This window comes from Haematobia irritans, chromosome 4 (assembly GCF_050003625.1).
Source record: "Haematobia irritans isolate KBUSLIRL chromosome 4, ASM5000362v1, whole genome shotgun sequence".
NCBI classification, from domain to species: Eukaryota; Metazoa; Arthropoda; class Insecta; order Diptera; family Muscidae; genus Haematobia; species Haematobia irritans.
The window spans coordinates 160,029,312-160,055,243 of NC_134400.1; the positions used below are offsets into that span (position 1 = coordinate 160,029,312).

General features: G+C 33.8%; 1 protein-coding gene across 1 annotated transcript in view; it reads left to right on the plus strand.

Moving 5' to 3' along the window:
* The window catches only part of LOC142235842 (ovochymase-like), a 59,427-nt gene extending 46,584 nt beyond the window's left edge, over positions 1-12,843 (plus strand). The window contains exons 11-14 of the mRNA XM_075307096.1: positions 3,546-3,621; positions 9,909-9,990; positions 12,056-12,354; positions 12,420-12,843. Of these exons, the coding sequence (XP_075163211.1) occupies positions 3,546-3,621; positions 9,909-9,990; positions 12,056-12,354; positions 12,420-12,554 (592 nt within the window). The 3' untranslated portion in view covers positions 12,555-12,843. The remainder of the gene's footprint in view (positions 1-3,545; positions 3,622-9,908; positions 9,991-12,055; positions 12,355-12,419) is intronic.
* The last annotated feature ends 13,089 nt before the right edge of the window (positions 12,844-25,932 follow it).

Genomic DNA, 25,932 nt, shown 5'->3' on the forward strand with positions numbered 1-25,932 from the left:
AAAATAGGCCTCAGTTTCGGCGATCACCTCTTCATTGCAGCCAAATTTTTTCCCTGCGAGCATCCTTTTGAGGTTTGAGAACAAGAAAACGTCGCTGGGGGCCAGATCTGGAGAATACGGTGGGTGGGGAAGCAATTCGAAACCCAATTCATGAATTTTTGCCATCGTTCTCAATGACTTGTGGCACGGTGTGTTGTGTTGGTGGAACAACACTTTTTTCTTCTTCATATGGGACCGTTTTGCCGCGATTTCGACCTTCAAACGCTCCAATAACGCCATATAATAGTCACTGTTGATGGTTTTTCCCTTCTCAAGATAATCTAAAGGGTGATTCTTTTGAGGTTAGGATTTTCATGCATTAGTATTTGACAGATCACGTGGGATTTCAGACATGGTGTCAAAGAGAAAGATGCTCAGTATGCTTTGACATTTCATCATGAATAGACTTACTAACGAGCAACGCTTGCAAATCATTGAATTTTATTACCAAAATCAGTGTTCGGTTCGAAATGTGTTTCGCGCTTTACGTCCGATTTATGGTCTACATAATCGACCAAGTGAGCAAACAATTAATGCGATTGTGACCAAGTTTCGCACTCAGTTTACTTTATTGGACATTAAACCAACCACACGAATGCGTACAGTGCGTACAGAAGAGAATATTGCGTCTGTTTCTGAGAGTGTTGCTGAAGACCGTGAAATGTCGATTCGTCGCCGTTCGCAGCAATTGGGTTTGTGTTATTCGACCACATGGAAGATTTTACGCAAAGATCTTGGTGTAAAACCGTATAAAATACAGCTCGTGCAAGAACTGAAGCCGAACGATCTGCCACAACGTCGAATTTTCAGTGAATGGGCCCTAGAAAAGTTGGCAGAAAATCCGCTTTTTTATCGACAAATTTTGTTCAGCGATGAGGCTCATTTCTGGTTGAATGGCTACGTAAATAAGCAAAATTGCCGCATTTGGAGTGAAGAGCAACCAGAAGCCGTTCAAGAACTGCCCATGCATCCCGAAAAATGCACTGTTTGGTGTGGTTTGTACGCTGGTGGAATCATTGGACCGTATTTTTTCAAAGATGCTGTTGGACGCAACGTTACGGTGAATGGCGATCGCTATCGTTCGATGCTAACAAACTTTTTGTTGCCAAAAATGGAAGAACTGAACTTGGTTGACATGTGGTTTCAACAAGATGGCGCTACATGCCACGCAGCTCGCGATTCTATGGCCACTTTGAGGGAAAACTTCGGAGAACAATTCATCTCAAGAAATGGACCGGTAAGTTGGCCACCAAGATCATGCGATTTGACGCCTTTAGACTATTTTTTGTGGGGCTACGTCAAGTCTAAAGTCTACAGAAATAAGCCAGCAACTATTCCAGCTTTGGAAGACAACATTTCCGAAGAAATTCGGGCTATTCCGGCCGAAATGCTCGAAAAAGTTGCCCAAAATTGGACTTTCCGAATGGACCACCTAAGACGCAGCCGCGGTCAACATTTAAATGAAATTATCTTCAAAAAGTAAATGTCATGGACCAATCTAACGTTTCAAATAAAGAACCGATGAGATTTTGCAAATTTTATGCGTTTTTTTTTTTTTAAAAAGTTATCAAGCTCTTAACAAATCACCCTTTATAAAAATTATTCCATGCGCTTGCCAAAAAACTGAGGCCATTACTTTGCCAGGGGACTTTTGAGTCTTTCCACGCTTCGCAGACGGTTCACCGGTTGCTGTCCACTCAGCCGACTGTCGATTGGACTCAGGAGTGTAGTGATGGAGCCAAGTTTCATCCATTGTCACATATCGACGGAAAAACTCGGGTGTATTACGAGTTAACAGCTGCAAACACCGCTCAGAATCATCAACACCTTGTTGTTTTTGGTCAAATGTGAGCTCGCGCGGCACCCATTTTGCACAGAGCTTCCGCATATCCAAATATTAATGAATGATATGACCAACACGTTCCTTTGATATCTTTAAGGCCTCTGCTATCTCGATCAACTTCATTTTACGGTTATTCAAAATCATTTTGTGGATTTTTTTGATGTTTTCGTCGGTAACCACCTCTTTCGGGCCTCCACTGCGTTCACAGTCCTCCGTGCTCATTTCACCACGCTTGAATTTTGCATACCAATCAATTATGGTTGATTTTTCTGGGGCAGAGTCCGGAAACTCATTATCAAGTCAAGTTTTTGCTTCCACCGTATTTTTTCCCTTCAGAAAACAGTATTTTATCAAAACACGAATTTCCTTTTTTTCCATTTTTTTCACAATAACAAAAGTTGCTTCACAAAAGACGCTCTATCTCACAAACTAATTGACTTACAGACGTCAAATGTTAACACGAATTATTTGAAGGTTGGTACTATATAAAAATAATATGCATTTAATACTAGCGACGCCATCTATGTGTCAGACCGGGGACCTATCAACCAACCTGTTAATCATTTTCTGGCACACCAACACGAGATGATTATGATTCCTCTAAAACTTAAACAAAAATGGTTCTTATAAGTCCAGAATCTGATCTAGTCTTCATACGTAGAATTTTTAAATGTATCTTCGGGAAGCGTACTGGTTGAACTGATCTGCTTGGTGGAATATTTGTCATAAAACCTCCTGAAATTCTATATGTTAGCAAGTAACCCGCTACGACGAAGAATTTTCAAAGTTGGGTATTTAAGATTCGGTCCGGCCGAACTTACTGTTGTATTTACTTTTTTGTTTAATTTGTTGAAAATTATTTACTTATTTTTGTGAAATCGACGTGACATCTGCGTTTCTAATAGTTAAAATTAGTCAAAATTTTCTAAAATTAAAATTTTATTTCCTGATGGGTTCACTGTTTTTTCAGTGTATGCAAGTTTAAGTGAACTAATTTTTAGGATGCAAGATTTACACAACATTAAGGACAACTATTTTGATTATATAGATTATTTGGGTCGAAGAAAGTTAAACAATAATATATTAAATTTATAATACTCATCTTAAAAAAATGTTTTTTTACCGAAAACACATTTTTGGTTTAATTAAATAATCTTTAAATTTACTGGAATTTAAATTTAATATTCAAATACACCGAAAAAAAGTGAACGGTTTTATACGAAGAATGAACTACCACGCACGAAAATTGAACTAAATTTTACTCCACATTTTGAGATTTCCACAAAGCGTTGTTAAAACCATGAAATTTTAATGCCCTTTTGTACTTTTTAACTGCAGTTCACGAAATTACATCAACTCATAGAAGAAAAAATTAACTAAAAGTAAAGAAGAGAATCATTGGTTAAAGTACACTGTGAAAACCGATCTTCATTTCAAATTTTGGTATTGATTCTAAGAATTTGGTCCATTTTGCATTAACACTTAGTGTACTTAAAACCAAGATACAGATTTCACCTATTGTCTTCCGTCATCCCGTTTTTTAGGAAACTAATTTGTCCTTAACATAATGTAAATTAGATATCCTACAATGAAGGTGACATTATCTATAGTTTTCAATGTCTGAGGTTTGAATTCCTTAACGTAATCTTATTCTACATTTTAGATCTTTTGTCAGACTTGGAGAGTTCGATTTGTCCACAGAATCAGAGACGACACATAAGGATATAAATATTATAAAGGTAGGTGTTTATGAAACTCACCAAATTCTGTATACCTACCACCATAGAATGGTGAAATATCGATTTCCGACTATAAAAAGAATATATTATCTTGATCTGGTAGAAATTCTAAGACGATATAAGCATGTCCGTCTGTCAGTTGTAATCACGTAACTTCAAAAATGGCGCTATCGTCCTGAAATTTGGAATAGATTAGTTTTTTTTTTGTCTGAAAGCAGGTCAAGTTCGAAGATGGAGTACATCGGTCCAGGTTTTTTAGGATAACAAATAGGAGTGCCGCATATGGTGTGTATCGGTCCATGTTTTGGTATAGCCCCCATATAGACCGATCTCCCGATTTGACTTCTTGGGCTTAGTACATTACACGGCCGACACTACAAGTTGCATAGATAAATTTACCTAGCAAAAAAAAAATTGGAAGTTGTTCCACAAACATTTCTTTTAAAGCCCATCCCAGAAACCCCCATCGAGTTTTTTCAACTTCCGATGCAGTCCTTTTGGACAAGTCCACAAAAATTTCTTCTAAAGCGCATCGTGGGATCCCCCACTGATTTTTTTCCACTTCCGATGCAGTCCTTTCGGACATGTGCACAAATCGTTTCATGTAAAGCGCATCTTGGGATCCCCCAATGATTTTTTTCTACTTCCTAATAAAAAAGTAAAAAATATAGAAAATTAATAGAAAAGTAAAAAAAAAATAATAATAAAAAAAATAAATTTCATCCACGCTGGGATTTGAACCTGTGCCCTTTGACATTTCGCTTCCATGGAAGTTCTTTTGATAAGGTTTTCGAGAATTTTTAATTTTTTGTTGATTTTTAATGGAAAAAATATATTTATACGAAAATATATGCCGAAAATAAAAAATAAAAACGATGCATAACATAACAAAAAAATAATTTTTTAGAAAAATATTTGATAAAAAAAATTGCCGCTGGTGAGATTTGAACCTGCGTTTCTTATTTTTTCGTTCATACTAATAAAGAACATCTCGAGAAGCAATTAGAATGTTATTCCTTGGTGTCGTATTACGATCATATCACAAACATATGAATTGACCTTTCGAGCTTTATGTTCAATGGCGTTTGTGGTTGAGTGTGCTAAGGCAAACTCAGGTTCAACCCCTGGTCGGAGCGAAAAAGTTTTTCAAATTGTAAAAATTAGATAATAGGAAAATAATAGTGTAATAAAACATATGGATGAAAAAAAGTGAAATTGGTTGAAAATTTTTTTTCGCTTTTTAAATTTCTTCACTCAAATTAACTTCCAGGGCACAACATCTAAAGCAATGCAAAGGATCCAAAAAGGGAGTACTTCCGTCCTATGACAAGCCCATGTAAAATTCATTGGAGATCATTGGAAGTTTGCACTACTTCCGGATCACAGATTGGGGATCCAAACTACTTTTTTGGAAACTCTTTTTTTGCTGGGTACTAGTATAATGTCATGTTCGATTGTTGCACGAACTTGTTTGCATAAAAACAATCGAACTTTGACTTCTTCTAATAGTTTCTCACATGACTGTGAGGATATCTTCAGGAACCAGTTTTGCCTATATAAACGACCTTTTATTTATTTTTTCCAACGGCTCCAACATAACTTCTTCGTAAGTTTTATTCGACTGTGTAAGTAGCTCTAACCACGGTTGCCACAATTGGTAGAATTCTATCAAAAATGGTAGATTTTTTACTGTTTGGTAGATTGGTAGAATTTTTGATGTTTCTTTAGAAATATAATTTTGACAAAATTTTCTATAGAAATAAAATTATGAGAAAATTTTCTATAGAAATAAAATTTTGACAAAATTTTCTATAGAAATAAAATTTTGACAAAATTTTATATAGAAATAGAATTTTGCAAAATTTTCTATAGAAATAAAATTTTGACAAAATTTTCTATAGAAATAAAATATTGTATAGAAATAAAATTTTAACAAAATTGTCTATAGAAATAAAATTGTGACGAAAGTATCTATAGAAATAAAATTTTGACAAAATTTTCCATAAAAATAAAATTTTTAAAAAATATTCTACTGAAATAAAATTTTGACAAAATTTTCTATAGAAATAAAATTTTTACAAAATTTTCTATAGAAATAAAATTTTTACAAAATTTTCTATAGAAATAAAATTTTTACAAAATTTTCTATAGAAATAGTGTTTTAACAAAATTTTCTATAGAAATAAAATTTTTACAAATTTTTTACAGAAATAATATTTTGACAAAATTTTCTATAGAAAAATTTTTTGGCAAAATTTCCTGTAGAAATAAAATTTTGTCAAAATTTTCTATAGAAATAGTGTTTTAACAAAATTTTCTATAGAAATAAAATTTTTACAAATTTTTTACAGAAATAATATTTTGACAAAATTTTCTATAGAAAAAATTTTTGGCAAAATTTCATATAGAAAAAAAAAATTAAACAAAATTTTCTATAGAAATAAAATTATGACAGAATTTTCTATAGAAATAAAATTTTGACAGAATTTTCTATAGAAATAAAATTTTGACAAAATTTTCTATAGAAATAGAGTTTTGGAAAAAAGATTCCGAAAAAATCCCCACAAAAATCCCTAAATTTATGGAAATTCCCCCACGAAATCCCCAAGTCACCAACTCAGAAATTTCGTCCCCATTCACGAAAAATATCACCAATTTGGGGGAAAATCTCCAATACTGACAACACTGAACGTGTGTGCTAAAGCAATGTTATCGAAGTAGAAACAATACAATTTTCGTATTCGTTTCAGCTAGCCCCCGCTAGATGGCAGCATATATATTATGAATAATTATGATACACTAACGGTTATATTTAAAATTGAACAGTTGACTATATCGCTGTTTTTGAGCTTGGTAACTTAAAGGTTAACGCCCAGCTTAACGGTGAAATGAGGACTACTTATATTACTGTATATGGTTGTTATTTAATAGATTTTAAGAAGAGAATTGTGGAAAAAACTTCGAAAGTTTCTACTTCCATTCGATGGCGAGTGTCTTATCTAATAGTTTCTCACATGAGTATGAGGATATCTTAAGGAACCAGGTTTGCTCATATAAACGACCTTTTATTTATTTTTTCCAACGGCTCCAACAAAACTTCTTCGTAGGTTTTATTCGACTGTGTAAGTAGCTCTAACCACGGTTGCCACAATTGGTAAAATTCTACCAAAAATGGTAGATTTTTTACTGTTTGGTAGATTGGTAGAATTTTTGATGTTTCTTTAGAAATAAAATTTTTACAAAATGTTCTATAGAAATAAAATTATGAGAAAATTTTCTATAGAAATAAAATTTTGCAAAATTTTCTATAGAAATAAAATTTTGACAAAATTTTCTTTAGAAATAAATTTTTGAGAAAATTTTATATAGAAATAAAATTTTGCAAAATTTTCTATAGAAATAAAATTTTGACAAAATTTTCTATAGAAATAACATTTTGACAAAATTTTCTATAGAAATAACATTTTCCATAGAAATAAAATTTTGACAAAATTTTCTATAGAAATAAAATTTTGACAAAATTTCCTATAGAAATAAAATTTTGACAAAATTTCCTATAGAAATAAAATTTTGGCAAAATTTCCTATAGAAATAAAATTTTAACAAAATGTTCTATAGAAATAAAATTTTGACAAAATTTTCCATAGAAGTAAAATTTTGACAAAATATATGCTATAGAAATAAAATTTTGACAAAATATTGTATAGAAATAAAATTTTAACAAAATTTTCTATAGAAATAAAATTGTGACAAAATTATCTATAGAAATAAAATTGTGACAAAATTTTCCATGGAAATAAAATTTTGACAAAATTTTCTATAGGAACAAAATTTTGACAAAATTTTCTATAGAAATAAAATTTTGACAAAATTTTCTATAGAAATAAAATTGTGACAAAATGTTCTTTAGAAATAAAATTATGGCAAAATTTTCTATAGAAATAAAATTTTGACAAAATTTTCTATAGAAATAAAATTTTGACAAAATTTCCTATAGAAATAAAATTTTGACAAAATTTTCTACAGAAATAGAGTTTTGACAAAATTTTCTATGGAAATAAGATTTTGACAAAAATTTTCGATAGAAATAAAATTTTTACAAAATTTTCTACAGAAATAAGATTTTGACAAAATTTTCCATAGAAATAAAATTTTGTCAAAATTTTCTATAGAAACAACATTTTGACAAAATTTTCTATAGAAGTAAAAGGTGTACAAAATTTTCTATAAAAATAAAATTGTGACAAAATTTTCTATAGATATAAAATTTTGACAAAATTTTCCATAGAAATAAAATTGTGACAAAATTTTCTATAGGAATAAAATTGTGACAACATTTTCCATAGAAATAAAATTTTGACAAAATTTCCTATAGAAATAAAATTTTGACAAAATTTCCTATAGAAATAAAATTTTGCCAAAATTTTCTATAGAAATAACATTTTGCCAAAATTTCCTATAGAAATAAAATTTTAACAAAATGTTCTATAGAAATAAAATTTTGACAAAATTTTCCATAGAAGTAAAATTTTGACAAAATATATGCTATAGAAATAAAATTTTGACAAAATATTGTATAGAAATAAAATTTTAACAAAATTTTCTATAGAAATAAAATTGTGACAAAATTATCTATAGAAATAAAATTGTGACAAAATTTTCCATAGAAATAAAATTTTGACAAAATTTTCTATAGAAATAAAATTTGTACAAAATTTTCTATAGAAATAAAATTGTGACAAAATTTTCTTTAGAAATAAAATTATGGCAAAATTTTCTATAGAAATAAAATTTTGACAAAATTTTCTATAGAAATAAAATTTTGACAAAATTTTCTACAGAAATAGAGTTTTGACAAAATTGTCTATGGAAATAAAATTTTGACAAAAATTTTCTATAGAAATAAAATTTTTACAAAATTTTGTACAGAAATAATATTTTGACAAAATTTTCTATAGAAAAAAATTTTAACAAAATTTTCTATAGAAATAAAATTATGACAGAATTTTCTATAGAAATAAAATCTTGACGGAATCTTCTATAGAAATAAAATTTTGACAAAATTTTCTGTAGAAATAGAGTTTTGGAAAAATGTTTAAACCGATTCCGAAAAAAATCCCCACAAAAATCCCTAAATTTATGGAAATTCCCCACGAAATCCCCAAGTCACCAAATCAGAAATTTCTCCCCATTCAGTATTGGGGAAAATTCCCAATACTGACAACACTGAACGTGTGTGCTAAAACAATGTTATCGAAGTAGAAACGACAAAGTGATTGATAAATATCGCTGTTGGTAGTTCCATTTGTTATCGATACAATTTTCGTATTCGTTTCAGCTAGTCCCCGCTAGATGGCAGCATAAATATTATAAATAATTATGATTCACTAACGGTTATATTTAAAATTGAACAGTAGACTATTTCGCTGTTTTTGAACTAACGTAAAGGTTAACGCCCAGCATAACGGTGAAATGAGTACCCAGCAAAAAAATTTGGAAGTTCTTCCAAAGGCACAACTTTAAAAGCAGTTCCACAAGATGTACTCCCAATGATGTTTTAACTACCCAGGAAGTTCTTTTCATTCAATTTTTTGTAATATGCTTTTTTTCATACTTTTAATGGGTAATTTTAACTTTTTTTTCAAATAGGTTAAAAACAGAGTAAGAATTTATAAAATGGTACACATCATTTAAATTTTGTGGAAAAAAAATTCTAAATCCAATCTGAAAAAATTGTGAATTTTTCAAAATAATTGAGGTCAAACGTTTCAGACAAGCTTAGAATTCATTAAAAATTATAAAAAATTACAAAAATTATTTATTTAACAAAATATCACGGAACTTTTTAATTTACATCCAAAACATTGAATTCGGATCACACCTAAGGAAGTGATGCAAATTCAGTGTACCGACTATTGAAATGGAGGACTTCCGTCTTATGACAAGCCCATGTTAAATTCATCGCTTCTGCGTCAATTTTGCACCACTTCCGGATCCAAAGAGAACATTTTCATTACTTTTTTGGCGACGCTTTTTTTGCTGGGTACTACTTATATTACTATATATGGTTGTTATTTAATAGATTTGTTTGTTTATTTACATGCATATAATATTTTTTTCGGAAAGAAATTTTAGACCACTAAAACATTTCATTGCCGGAAAAATTAAGTATGCACCGTGTATCTTTATTATTTGTTGATGCATTAAAATATACTTTTATTTCTTTTTTGTACGTAAAAATTACTGATGCTTTCTTCATCATGTGCCTATGGTGATGGGTTAATTAGCATGCAAAACATCCTGATTTTGGCAAAAACCAACGATCTGATTTGGCTATATTGCTATTGGAAACAGTGGTGCAATTCACAGGTAAGCAAGTATTCTCACATTCTTTCGTTTCCGTTTCAATTTGCTTTATTATCTATGGCGAAGGAGAGTGTTAACATATTCTTGTTTGGAAAGTTCAATGAGTTTTAAAATCATGGATGAGTAACATAGATAAATAATGCGATAGGTAACATAAAAGATTATTCATTTTTAATTGCATTTTTTTTTTTGGTATTTGTGAGTAATCTTAATAGAGGCAGAGAAAAACGATATCACCGTAGCCATTTAAAAATCGATGATGATGACAAAGATCTTTTAATAATATATAAAATAACTTTATTGTAACGATTTTATTTTTATTCGAAAAGAAATTTTCAGTATTATTTAAATAGTTGTTGTAACAGTTTATTGAGATTTCACCCATTTTTATGCTATGCGCTTTGGTACTTCAGCTTGTATCCAGATCAAGGAACTCTGCGACTAAGGTGAGATGTGTCCAGAGTAATCTGGAGGTGATTCGGGTAGATTTAGCTGAGCAAGAGAATTATTGAAATAGTCCATAAAGCCGATAATTTTTTGTGCCAAAATGTATTCAAAAATACATGGAAAGAATATCACCCAAATATTTTCAATAAAAAAGTTGATTGATGTTTAGAACATAATCAATTAAAAAATTAACTGATAAATATTTATAATATACAGTCAAATTAAAAACTAGCCAGTTAAAAAAAATAAATGAAAATGGAATTATTACAATATTTATTCGAGCTTATTGGACAGGAAGATTAAGGGAATTGACATCATTAAGTTACTGAAAAGAAAATGCCAGATATCCATCTCACAAGCCTGACTATACATATATGTTTCAGTGTTGGCCACTTCACCCTTCACCACCCTTAATCTTCCTGTCCAATAAGCTCGAATAAATATTGTAATAATTTCTAGTTTAAATGATTTGGACATTGAACCAGCCTGCATTGACATCAGGCTAACATAAAAAAAAATAAATGAAAATGTTTATGCTTTTAATTAAAATTTTAGCTGTCCCATGTAATATTTTAATTAAATAAAAAAAATATTTTAAATAAAAAATATATTTGAAAATTTTGTTTGGAAATAATTAGTTTTTCTCAAAAAATATAAAAAAACATTTAATTGAATCAATTAAAAAATTAATTGAAAGTAAAGAAATGAATTAAATTTTTAATCATGACTACTTTTTAGTTCTTATGAATTCTGTGATTGATGCTATCATCTTCGTGATTGAAGCAACTTCGAGTCTAAATTTGGAGAATTAAGTTATGGGGTTTTGATAGCACTTCCCAGCAAAAAAAGCGTAGACAAAAAAGTAGAGAAAATGTTCTTTTTTGGATCTGGAAGTGGTGCAAAATTGGCGCAGAAGCGATGAATTTAATATGCGCTTGTCATAGGACGGATGTCCACCATTTCAACAGCCGTTGCACTGAATTTGCATCAATTCATAGGGAGTGATGTGTTTTTGACGTGAATTAAGAAATTTTGTGATATTTTGACCGATAAATAATTTTTAAATTTTTTTATGATTTTTAATGCATTTAATGCTTGTCGGGAACGTTTGATATCAAACATTTTCAAAAATTGGCAATTTTTCTGGAATGGATTCAGCATTTTTTTTTTGGCAAAATTTAAATATTTTGTACCATTCTATTAATGCTAAATCTGTTTTTAAGCTATTTGAAACAAAACTATGAAAGAAAACTAGTTTTAAAAAATTGACTCAAATTAACTTCCTATGCACTTAAAACAAAGAACATCTTTGGGAAGACAATTTTGGAAGTGTTTTTAAAGTTGTGCCTTTAGAAGAACTTCCAAATTTTTTGCTGGGTTGATTGGTATTGATCGGTTCGCAATCAATAACAAAATCGTTAGGGAAAAGACAAAATATTTAGAACAGTGCATTTCATATTTTCCTTGGCTACAAGTTGGCCTTGTCCATTGGCCAATGGATGAATTGCGTCCATTGCGTTTATTAGAACCATTTTTCAAAAAATTTTCTAATCTTATTTTACAAAAATACATTCAAAATGTGTATTCAACTTATTTTTTTTCTTGATTTCGTTACATACAGATCTTATTGCACCCATATGTATGCCCAATTCCATACAATTACGCTCAAAATCCTATGTAAAAAGTATGCCATATGTTGCCGGATGGGGTAATACCGAGCAGGGTGGTTCAACATCGAATGTTCTAAAAGAGGCTCAATTGCCCGTTTGGGAAAATGATTATTGTCGACAGATCTATCAGCGTTTATTGCCCAGTGTTCCCGATACAGAATATGATGATTCAGTAATTTGTGCTGGCTATACGGTTGGTGGAACGGATACGTGCCAAGGGGATTCGGGTGGTCCATTAATGATACCTGAGGTAAGATACAAAATAATGAGATATATGATTTCTGAAACTTTATATAAAAAATATTTTCCATTTAGCTTTATAAAGGCCTAACACGATACTATTTGATTGGTATTATATCCTATGGTCATGGCTGTGGTAAGGTACCTGGTATATATATGAGCACTCAACACTGGATGGATTGGATCATCGAACAAATTGAAACGTTATGAGATTACCTTAGAACAATTATGATTTTTTGTAGTAATATGTAAATAATTCAACTACTTTTAGCTTGGACATTTTTGAGTGAATACAAGGGTGGTAAAAAATGTACATAGCCCTTAAAAACAAAACATTTGTTTACAATAATTGACTTTTTATAATTTTGGAATAAGCATATCGATCCATTGTCCGGTTGAATATACAGTGAGCAGTAAACTTATGGTCTTTATTTTAATTTTACTTATTCACTTATACATATAGGGCGGTTGATATGTAATACAACAAAATAAAGAGCAATATTTGTTTATTTTAATGTTCAAAAATAAAAATTGTTCGGAAGCAACATCGAATTTTAGAATCAGTTTAGATTGGTTCGAACTGGCTACTTTTGGCACGAATTATGGTCTTCAAACGACCGACAAAGCCATCATATGCTGCATGAAATTGGCGCTGCGGTATTTTGGTCCATTCACGTCGAATATGATAGACACGTCGGTATTTTGTAGGGCCAACCTTAAGCTCCAAATTTCCCATGGGCAAAAATTCAACGGATTGAAATCGTAAGATTTAGGTGGCCGTTGCGTGGTAGAAATGAAACTAGGAACCGCCTTTTTAAGCCATTCTTGTTTGAAGCGTTTTGATGCTGAGTCCTGTTTTTTTGGTTTTAGCTACAAGTATGCAATTATGAACCGATTTCCATGCTTTTTTCTTTGCTAGATAGAATTTGTGACCCCTCGTGTGGATGCAAACATGTCCAATAGTTTGCGAGGTATATACTTTCTAATTTCTTTTTTCCAAAACTTTAACAAAATGCAGTCAGTATTTTGGACCTAGAATGACAGTTTTTAGACAAATTCTTCGCATTTTTGCAGAAAAACTCGTGTACCTACAAAAAAAAATTATTTCCTCCCAAACGAAAAATAATTATTTCCTCCCAAACGAAATTTTACACAAACAAAGATAGTTTCTTATTTGCTTTTCGCTGTAAGGAAGTTTAGTTGGAAGAAAAGTATATGCTTTTTGTGTTAAACGTTTATTCTTTTCCAGGATGTAAAAACAATTTCATAAAGACTAACTCAAAACAAGTATATACAGCACTAAGTTCGGCCGGGCCGAATCTTAAATACCCACCACCATGAACCAAATATTAGGGTTTCCTTTGAAATTTCAGGAGGGCTTGAGGACTTGAGGACACTTCCCGAAGATAAATTTAAAGATTTCACCTATGAGGACTATATCAGATTCTGGATTTATAAGAACCATTTTTGTTTGAGTTTTAGAGGAATCATCAGAGATGGTCTGTATCAAACTTTTTTAGGTTTGCGACTGTCGCAAAGTTGTAAACGTCGTAAACGTCACATACGCGTCGTAAATGTAGAAAAAGTAACAAAAGTCGCAAACTGAAAATACTTTAATCGCGTCAGCTAGGCAGCGAATTCGATGATATCCAAGACGATGTTATGTGTGAAGAAGTTTCAATTCTTAGGAATGTTCACAATTTTCGGTTTTAGTCCCCACATTTTCCCTATTGCCTTTTGCACGAGTACAGGGTAACTGTGGATTTTCTCGTCCTTTCTTAGCTTTAAGTTCAGTCTCCTGTCCAGAATAACCCCAAGGTATTTTGCACACTCACCAACGGGAATTTCGATACCACCTAAGAAAATAGGCTTGACCATGGGAAAACTTTCACAAATTTCTGCAGAAACTCACAGCGAATGCTGTCAAACTAAATTAAAAAATGTTCAGGATTTCTTCTATTCAAAATTTGATTTTCTACAGTAGGTTTACGACTTTTGCGACATACATATTATACCGTCGCAAATGTATGTCGCAAAAGTCACAGTTTGTGACAGGCCAACCCTGGGAATCATTAACATCTCTTGTAAGTGTGCAAGAAAATTATAAAATAACGTCTTGATTTGAAATCTTAAATTTGTAGAAGTAAAATCTGGAAATTTTACATTGAGTTTCAAGCAATTTTCATGATCAGTGCGCCTTCTACACCCTCAAGAAGTGAAGTCGGTCTATATGGAGGCATTACCAAATGGACCGATAAAAACTTAATCCGATACACGTTTTTGTGAGCCTAAAATACCAGAATATTTACAATTTCAGGCAAATCAGATAAAAACTACGGTTTCTAGAAACCCAAGGAGTTAAATCGGGAGATCGTTCTTATGGGGGCTATACTAGAATATGGACCGATACTCATCGTTTTCGGCACACCTCTTTATGACCCGAAAATACCTCTAAATTTCCGATTTCAGGCAAATAGGATAAAAACTTCGGATTCTAGAAGCTCAAGAAGTAAAATCGTGAAATCGGTCTATATGGGGGCTATACCAAAATATGAACCGATACTCATCATTTTCGGCACAGCTCTTTATGGTCCTAAAATACCTCTAGATTTCCAATTTCAGACAAATTGGATAAAAACTACGGTTTCTATAAGCCCAAGACCCCAAATCGGGAGGTCGTTTTATATGGGGACCATACCAAAACATGGACCGATACTCACAATTTTTGGCACACGTATTTGTGATCCTACAATACCTCTAGATTTCCAATTTCAGGTAAATTGAATAAAAACTGCGGTTTCTATAAGCCCAAGAAGTAAATTCGGGAGATCGGTCTATACCAAAACATGGACCGATACTCACAATTTTTAGCACACCTCTTTACCTCTAGATTTCAAATTTCAGGCAGATTGGATAAAAACTACGATTTCTATAAGCCCAATACCCAAAATCGGGAGGTCGGTTTATATGGGGACTATATCAAAACCTGGACCGATATAGCCCATCTTCGAACTTGACCTGCCTGCAGACAAAAGGCGAGTTTGTGCAAAATTTCGGCACGATTGCTTCATTATTGAAGACTGTAGCGTGATTACAACAGACAGACAGACAGACAGACGGACATCGTTATATCGTCTTAGAATTTCTCCCTGATCAAGAATATATATACTTTATATAGTCGGAAATCGATATTTCGATGTGTTACAAACGGAATGACAAACTTATTATTCTATGGTGGTGGGTATAAAAAAAGCAGCAATCTTTTCTGGCTTCCCTCACATTTTTCTCACTTCCACGATTGTAGAATAAATTATTCGATTTTATAATTTTTTTAAATTTTACCTTTCGCCTGGACGGAGTATCGAACCGCGGACCATACAATTTGTAATGCAACACACTATCCCCTGGGCTACGTAGCTGATATTGTCATAAACAGTCAAACAGTATTTATATATCATCGTTTTCGGCGCCCACGAGCCGGTTAAAAAAAACTTTATTTAACAGACACATACATTTAGTTGGGCACCGAGGAGCAATGGTTAGTCCGCCTTGCATACCAAGGATCTTGGGGGTCGATCCCTGCTTTGACCGAACACCAAACGCTTTGTTTTTTTGTTATACATATATTCCAGAAATGTTCGGAAGATTGCGAAAAATGTTCAACATATGTAATGTTGAACATTTTTCGAACATTAAATTTGTACTATGAAACTGTAAATGTGTCTTATTAAAATCTTAAAGTCAGAAAAGAATATTGTTTTTGATATAAACGATATGGACTGTGTTTTTTTGATTAAAAATAATTTTTTATTGAAAAAATAAACATTTTGTAACAAACGAATTTTTTAGTGATAAAAGTTTAAAATTCAAAAATTTCTAACAAAAGAAAAACGTTTTCCAAACGTTTTGTTCTTTGCTTGTATGTGTTTTAGATTAAAAGTTGTAGACTTCACAATTTGGAATTGGCAAATAGATCGGCTTAAAAATCGGTGCTTTGCCATTTTTACACTTTTTATAACCACCACCATAGAATGGTGATGGGGGTATAATAAGTTTGTCATTCCGTTTGTAACACATCGAAATATCGATTTCCGACTATATTAAGTATATATATTCTTGATCAGGGAGAAATTCTAAGACGATATAAGCATGTCCGTCTGTCTGTTGTGATCACGCTACAGCCTTCAATAATGGAGCTATCGTCCTGAAATTTGGCAGAAATTCTTTTTTTATTTGCAGGCAGGTCAAGTTCGAAGATGGGCTATATCGGTCCAAGTATTGATATAGTCCCCATAAAAACCGATTTCCCGATTTGGGGTCTTGGGCTTATAAAAACCGTAGTTTTATCCAATTTGCCTGAAATTGAAAATCTAGAGGTACTTGAGGACCATAAGTAGATGTGTTGAAAATGGTGCATGTTTTGGTATAGCCCCCATATAGACCGATCTCCCGATTTTGCTTCTTGGGCGTCTTGAAACTGTATTTTCTATCCGATTTGCCTGAAATTGGAAATTTAGAGGTATTTGGGGACCATAAAGAGGTGTGTCGAAAATGGTCCGTATCGGTCCATGTTTTGGTATAGCCCCCATATAGACCGATCTCCCGATTTTGCTTCTTGGGCTTCTAGAAACTGTATTTACTATCCGATTTGCCTGAAATTGGAAATTTAGAGGTATTTTGGGACCATAAAGAGGTGTGTCGAAAATGGTCCGTATGGGTTCATGGTTTGGTATAGCCCCCATATAGACCGATCTCCCGATTTTGCTTCTTGGGCTTCTAGAAACTGTATTTACTATCCGATTTGCCTGAAATTGGAAATTTAGAGGTATTTTGGGACCATAAAGAGGTGTGTCGAAAATGGTCCGTAAGGGTTCATGTTTTGGTATAGCCGCCATATAGACCGATCTCCCGATTTTGCTTCTTGGGCGTCTAGAAACTGTATTTTCTATCCGATTTGCCTGAAATTGAAAATATAGAGGTATTTTAGGACCATAAAGAGGTGTGTCAAAAATTGTCCGTATCGGTTCATGTTTAGGTATAGTCGCCATATAGACCGATCTCCCCATTTTTATTCTTGGGCTTCTATAAACTGTATTTATTACCCGATTTGCCTGAAATTGGAAATCTAGAGGTATTTTGGGACCCCAAATATGTGTGCCGAAATTGAGGTGTATCGGTCCATTTTTGGTATAACCCCTATATAGACCGATCTATCGATGTTACTTCTTGGGCGTCTAGAGACTATATTTTCTAGCCTATTTGCTTGAAATTGAAAATCTAGAGGTATTTTATGATCACAAATAGGTGTGTCACAAATGGTGCTTATTGGTCCATATTTTGGTATAGCCCGACTTTATTTATTGGGTTTCTAGAATCCGTAGTTTTTTGCCGGAAATTATAAATATAGACGTATCTTTGGACCATAAAGAGGTGTGTCGAAAATGGTCCGTATCGGTCCATGTTTTGCTATAGCCCCTATATAGACTGATCTCCCGATTTTACTTCTTAGGCTTCTAGAATTCGTGGTTTTCACCCAATTCGTCTGAAAGTGGAATTCTAGAGGTATTTGAGGAACATTAAGAGGTGATGAGTATTTTCGTTTAGAGCAAACTAATCCGAATTTTTGATAAGCTATTCAACGATTGTCTCTAAAATTTGTGTCAAAAGAAAACTTTGCTTGTCTAAAATTTCGTTCCTCAGCGAAGAAAACCCTTCTTTCAGGGTATAGCAGGCGCACTGATTATGAAAATTGCTTGAAACTGAAAGTAAAATTTCCAGATTTTACTCATCGTATTCATTTAAATAATGGCGGAAAAAATCTACAGATTTAAGATTTCAAATCAAGGAGTTATTTCATCATATACACGATATGTTTATGATATCTCTAAAACACAAACAAAATTGGTTCTCATAAATCCAGAATCTGATCTGGTCTTCATAGGTAGAATCTTTAAATTTTTTCTTCGGGAAGCGTACTGGTTGAACTGATTTGCTTGGGAGAAGATTGTTCATCAAACCCCCTAAAATGCTATATATTATCAAGTAAACTATTATATTTGATTCATGGTGGTGGGTATTCAAGATTCGGCCCGGCCGAACTTACTGCTGTATATACTTGTTAAAATAAAAACAAGTATATACGGCCGTAAGTTCGGCCAGGCCGAAGCTTATGTACCCTCCACCATGGATTGCGTAGAAACTTCTACTGAAGACTGTCATCCACAATCGAATTACTTGGGTTGCGGTAACACTTGCCGATGGCAAGGTATCTTAAAACTTCCTAACACCGTCTTCTAAATTACAAGGTAGTCCATACGTAGTAAAGGGTGATTTGTTAAGAGCTTGATAACTTTTTTTTAAAAAAAAACGCATAAAATTTGCAAAATCTCATCGGTTCTTTATTTGAAACGTTAGATTGGTCCATGACATTTACTTTTTGAAGATAATTTCATTTAAATGTTGACCGCGGCTGCGTCTTAGGTGGTCCATTCGGAAAGTCCAATTTTGGGCAACTTTTTCGAGCATTTCGGCCGGAATAGCCCGAATTTCTTCGGAAATGTTGTCTTCCAAAGCTGGAATAGTTGCTGGCTTATTTCTGTAGACTTTAGACTTGACGTAGCCCCACAAAAAATAGTCTAAAGGCGTCAAATCGCATGATCTTGGTGGCCAACTTACCGGTCCATTTCTTGAGATGAATTGTTCTCCGAAGTTTTCCCTCAAAATGGCCATAGAATCGCGAGCTGTGTGGCATGTAGCGCCATCTTGTTGAAACCACATGTCAACCAAGTTCAGTTCTTCCATTTTTGGCAACAAAAAGTTTGTTAGCATCGAACGATAGCGATCGCCATTCACCGTAACGTTGCGTCCAACAGCATCTTTGAAAAAATACGGTCCAATGATTCCACCAACGTACAAACCACACCAAACAGTGCATTTTTCGGGATGCATGGGCAGTTCTTGAACGGCTTCTGGTTGCTCTTCACTCCAAATGCGGCAATTTTGCTTATTTACGTAGCCATTCAACCAGAAATGAGCCTCATCGCTGAACAAAATTTGTCGATAAAAAAGCGGATTTTCTGCCAACTTTTCTAGGGCCCATTCACTGAAAATTCGACGTTGTGGCAGATCGTAAGTCTATTCATGATGAAATGTCAAAGCATACTGAGCATCTTTCTCTTTGACACCATGTCTGAAATCCCACGTGATCTGTCAAATACTAATGCATGAAAATCCTAACCTCAAAAGAATCACCCTTTATATATTAAACTAAAAAAAGGCCGATTAAATACGTATATAAGTTTAAGTTTAAAGTTTCTATAGAAATAAAATTTTGAAAACATTTTCTACAGAATTTTGACAAAATTTTCTATAGAAATAATATTTTGACAATGTTTTCCGGCTATATATAACTATAGACCGATATGGACCAATTTTGGCATAGATATTAGCGGCCTTATACTAACACCACGTTGCAAATTTCAACCGGATCGGGTGAATTTTGCTCCTCCAAGAGGGAATCTGGGGAACGGTTTATATGGGGGCTATATATAATTATGGACCGATAAGGACCAATTCTTGCGTGGTTGTTAGAGACCACATTCTAACACGGATATGGGGGCTATATATAATTATGGACCGATATGGACCAATTTTTGCATGGTCATTAGAGAACATATACCAACACCATGCACCAAATTTCAGCCGGATCGGATGAAATTTTCGTTTCTTAGAGGCTCCGCAAGCCAAATCGGGGGATCGGTTAAAATGGGGGCTATATATAATTATGGACCGATGTGGACCAATTTTTGCATGGTTGTTAGAGATCATATACTAACACCATGTACCAAATTTCAGCCGGATCGAATGAAATTTGGTTCTCTTAGAGGCTCCCCAAGCCAAATCGAGGGATCGGTTTATATGGGGGCTATATGTAATTATGGACCGATATGGACCAATTTTTGCATGGTTGTTAGAGACCATATACTAACACCATGTACCAAATTTCAGCCAGATCGGATGAAATTTGCTTCTCTTAGAGCGATCGCAAGCCAAATTTGGGGGTCCGTTTATATGGGTGCTATACGTAAAAGTGGACCGATATAGACCAATTTTTGCATGGTTATTAGAGACCATATACTAACACCATGTACCAAATTTCAGCCGGATCGGATGAAATTTGCTTCTCTTAGAGCGATCGCAAGCCAAATTTGGGGGTCCGTTTATATGGGGGCTATACGTAAAAGTGGACCGATATGGACCAATTTTTGTATGATTGTTAGAGACCATATACTAACACCATGTATCAAATTTCAGCCGGATCGGATGAAATTTGCTTCTCTTAGAGCAATCGCTAGCCAATTTTGGGGGTCCGTTTATATGGGGGCTATACGTAAAAGTGGACCGATATGGCCCATTTACAATACCATCCGACCTGCATCAATAACAACTACTTCTGCCAAGTTTCAAGTCGATAGCTTGTTTTGTTCGGAAGTTAGCGTGATTTCAACAGACGGACGGACGGACATGCTCAGATCGACTCAGAATTTCACCACGACCAGAATATAAAGGGTGATTCTTTTGAGGTTAGGATTTTCATGCATTAGTATTTGACAGATCACGTGGGATTTCAGACATGGTGTCAAAGAGAAAGATGCTCAGTATGCTTTGACATTTCATCATGAATAGACTTACGATCTGCCACAACGTCGAATTTTCAGTGAATGGGCCCTAGAAAAGTTGGCAGAAAATCCGCTTTTTTATCGACAAATTTTGTTCAGCGATGAGGCTCATTTCTGGTTGAATGGCTACGTAAATAAGCAAAATTGCCGCATTTGGAGTGAAGAGCAACCAGAAGCCGTTCAAGAACTGCCCATGCATCCCGAAAAATGCACTGTTTGGTGTGGTTTGTACGCTGGTGGAATCATTGGACCGTATTTTTTCAAAGATGCTGTTGGACGCAACGTTACGGTGAATGGCGATCGCTATCGTTCGATGCTAACAAACTTTTTGTTGCCAAAAATGGAAGAACTGAACTTGGTTGACATGTGGTTTCAACAAGATGGCGCTACATGCCACACAGCTCGCGATTCTATGGCCATTTTGAGGGAAAACTTCGGAGAACAATTCATCTCAAGAAATGGACCGGTAAGTTGGCCACCATGATCATGTGATTTGACGCCTTTAGACTATTTTTTGTGGGGCTACGTCAAGTCTAAAGTCTACAGAAATAAGCCAGCAACTATTCCAGCTTTGGAAGACAACATTTCCGAAGAAATTCGGGCTATTCCGGCCGAAATGCTCGAAAAAGTTGCCCAAAATTGGACTTTCCGAATGGACCACCTAAGACGCAGCCGCGGTCAACATTTAAATGAAATTATCTTCAAAAAGTAAATGTCATGGACCAATCTAACGTTTCAAATAAAGAACCGATGAGATTTTGCAAATTTTATGCGTTTTTTTTTTTTAAAAAGTTATCAAGCTCTTAACAAATCACCCTTTATATACTTTATGGGGTCTTAGAGCAATATTTCGATGTGTTACAAACGGAATGACAAAGTTAATACATAGGTACACAATAAGAATTTGCTCAAAAATATTGACCCGTTTTTGGTAAAATTATAGAAAAAATAGATTGTAAATTCCATATCTCTTGATAGGGGCTTACAAGTTTTATCAAGCAAAGAAAAAATCGTGGAAATCGGTTCAACAATCTTACAAACTTAGAACAAAACACCTCAGTTTTCACACAAAGAAGATATGTGCATGTCTTTATCCATTGAAAAGATACAGATTTATTTCCTAAAAAGCGATTTGGAACCACTGTGTATCGTCCTTTATTGCGGCCCACACCATTACCATCGATTGTGGTTGCATTCTGGTGCCTAATCGATGGTGTAAAATTTCATCTGACCAAGGCAAATTTGTTTGTTCACAAAGTGCTCAATTTGGAATGGCGTCCATGGGAGAACACCAAATTCGGTAACTTGTAAACAATAAAATGAATTGTTATTGGAATAAATTTGCCAGCTGTCAGACGAGCGGTTTAGAAATGAGAAGTTGGTTTCATTACATAGTACTCACCCTGTACATTCCTAATAATGCTATTGAAGGCTAAATTTGGAAGGAATTTGCCTACGTCGGGATTTTTGGGAAGTATACTAAGATTCGGCCCTATCGAACTTCCGTTAAGTGTGCGAATTTATCATGTCTGATTTAGTATTTCAAAAATATTCTTAACTGAACTTGACCTTACATGCCAGTTTGAATGGAATTTCGTACGTTGTTTATAAGTTAACACCTTGCGAGTGGTACCAAGTGGTAAATATGAAAAATAAAGACAAGTGTCGCACATGCCAATATAATTCAAATTTAATTGTCTCCATTAGCATATGTATGCGACAGGCTAGTTTGAACGTTTAGTTAATTTCATTACAGGTTTGCTTGGATTTTTTTTTTCAATTAAACAATTTATTTACGCTTTATTTTTCAACAAATGTGTCCATTCATTGTAGCTTATAAAATGAAGCAGCGTAAAAGGCATTAGTAACTTTTTGATCATTCCATGAAATAGAGGTGTACGAAATACCTATGAGATATACTCGTATTTTCGAATGTGTTTGAACAAGTTAGAACGGTGCCATCTACCATGGCTATGAATCATGGTATGGTTGAAAACTACACGCAGAGAAGGAATAAGCGTGTCGCGATCATATTCGAAGAGCAAAAAAAAATATGCTTGGGTGTTTTTTGTGGCGACCATAAACATTTTTCAACGCAACCATGTTCGCTCAGTGCTTGTTATTTGCTACGATCTTTAAAGTTGTTGAAAAGAACTTTAAGAACACAGATGAAATTGATGATCTATCATATTTTCTTATAATTTATGGATGTCGTACAAAAAGATAATTAAACGAATTACAACCTGTTCAAAATAAAACCCTTCGTTAGGTTAGGATAAATGGTAGCCCGATGTTTCAGGCTCACTTAGACTATTCTGTCCATTGTGATACCACAGTGGTAAACTTCTCTCTTATCACTGAGTGTCATTCCATTTGTAACACATCGAAACACACCGACATTTACCTGAAATCTAGAAGTACTTTTAGTCAGTTGTGCTAAATTTGCTATATATCGGTCCATGTTTTGCAATAGCGCCCACACGCACAGAAAAAACATGTCTGGACATGGTTGCCGCATCCATTTAATGCTTATCTAGAGTATGTAATTGTCGCGAAAACCATGTAATTTGCGTTTAAAAAAAAAAACATTTTTGAGCGGAGAAAAATATATGTTGGCAATAAGCATTTAAATGGTTCTCAAATGCCGCAAACATGTTCTATTATTGAAATGATAGAATTTGGGACCATTACATGGTCGGGAAAATCACGTACCTGACCATTCAATTTTTTTATTTTTTTGCAGAGAAAAAAGTAGTTTTATATCTTACGTATAGACATGTCTAGAACCATTACATGGCCATAAAGACCATATACATTGTTTTCGTGAACATTTAATTTTTGCAGCGAAAAGCATTTTATAGAAACATTGAGCAGGTCCACACGATTTTTATTTTGCCCGTCAGTCGTGTGTTGATTGTTGCTTGGTATAGACGGAGAATACGGAATTACTGTGTTTTGTGTTAATTTATTTATACAGAAGTGACACGTGGTTTAATGTGAACACAAAACAAGTAAGTAAAGTAGAAAGTCGGGCGGGGCCGACTATATCATACCCTAAACCATCCTTACTGAATTAGTAATCATAAGCATTCGTGGGGTAACATTGATATAGGTCTGGGAGATAAACCGCAGTTGCATATTTAAGAAAATTAAGGGGTACATTTTTATGGAAGCTTTGTCTCAATCTGACTATAGCTCATGGTCAATGTTGTCAGGGTAAATGTTGGGTTTACCCTACAAGGACAAAAAAAGTTCCCTACTTTCCTATACATTCCCAAACAATTTTCCCTACAATATTTTTCGTTATATTTAAACAAATTTTACAAAATAAAAATGGTTGTAAGTACTTTAAACCAGGGATCCGGAGCGGTCCATTTTTTTCGCTCCGCTCCGCTCCCGCTCCGGAGAAAAAAAAACCGCTCCGCTCCTCGCTCCGCTCCGAGAAAAAAAAAATCGCTCCGCTCCGCTCCACGCTCCGCTCCGCTCCTCTTCGAGAAAATTATAGTACAAACATTGTATTATTTGTTCAATTGAGTTTTATTTTATTTAGAAAAATCGGGCGGTACATATATGGGAGCTATAGCTAAATCTGAACCGATTTCGATGATTTTTTGCACATATAGTTAGTGCTATAGAAGATTACATTTCGCCAACTTTGAGTAAGATCGGTTGATAAATAAGGGTTTTATGACCTAATTTGACTAAATCGGGCGATACATATATATGGGACCTATATCTAAATCTGAACCGATTTCGATGAAATTTTCAGACTTAAAGGGTGATACAGAAGATTATTTTGTGCTAAATTTGACGACGATCGGTTAGTAAAAAAAGTGCAACGTGACCCCATTTGTCGAAATCGGGCAATACATATATATGGGAGCTATATCTAAATTTGATCCGATTTCTTCCAAATTCAATAACGTTCGTCCTTGTGCCCAAAAAAACTCCCTGTACCAAATTTCATCAAAATCGGTTAATAATTGCGACCGAAATCCTGTGAACAACAAATACATGGACAGACGGACGGACGCCAAGCGCTAGATCGACTCAGGAGGTGATTCTGAGTCGATCGGTATATATTTTATGGGGTCTAAAATCAATATTTCTTGTAGGCACATTTTTTGGCAGATCAAACTTATTATACCCTAACCACTATGTGGTTTAGGGTATAATGACTTTAAAACAATGTGTTGAAATATTTTATTAATTTTGAAGATTTTTTCAGAAATATTAAATCCATTTTGACTTCATTAAAACGAAATTTGCATTCATGTTAGGATACACATTTTTATGTCGAATCACTTAGCTATAAGGACAAACAGACTTCATTGAAAAGTTTAGAGACTTTTAGACAAGGAAAAACTTTCTTTCAGAGAAATACGTCTTCTATTCTAAGCAAAATTCGTATTCGTATTTTAAGCATGTGAAATATTTGGCCTCCCGACAATATTCTTTGCGGTGCACCATCTACTATTTAATATGTGATAGAAACCAAATTTATGAAAATGGACCAAAATGGACCAAATTCTGTTTGGTCTGACCATCGGACTATATTTAAAAATTAGAAATCTTTTGGACCAATTTTGGTCCGATCGGACCAAAACGGCAACGCTGATTGGAATTGAAAGTCTATACACAGAGTATAAGTAACTACTCTCCGAAGTTTTTTTTGTTTTGCAACAGACGTAGAGAAGAGGTTTTGTTATATTTGTAATGTGTGTGCGTGTATGTTTATGTTTGCAACAACCTCCATCGATATCAGTCCGTGGTATACCTACGAATATTCTTACTCAGATCTAGTGTTACCTAATTTCGCTTTTTTCCCCTTTATTGTATAATAAATGTATATGCGCACATTTTTCAACCAAAATTGAAACTATCCATAATTTTAATTAAATTTTCGAGAA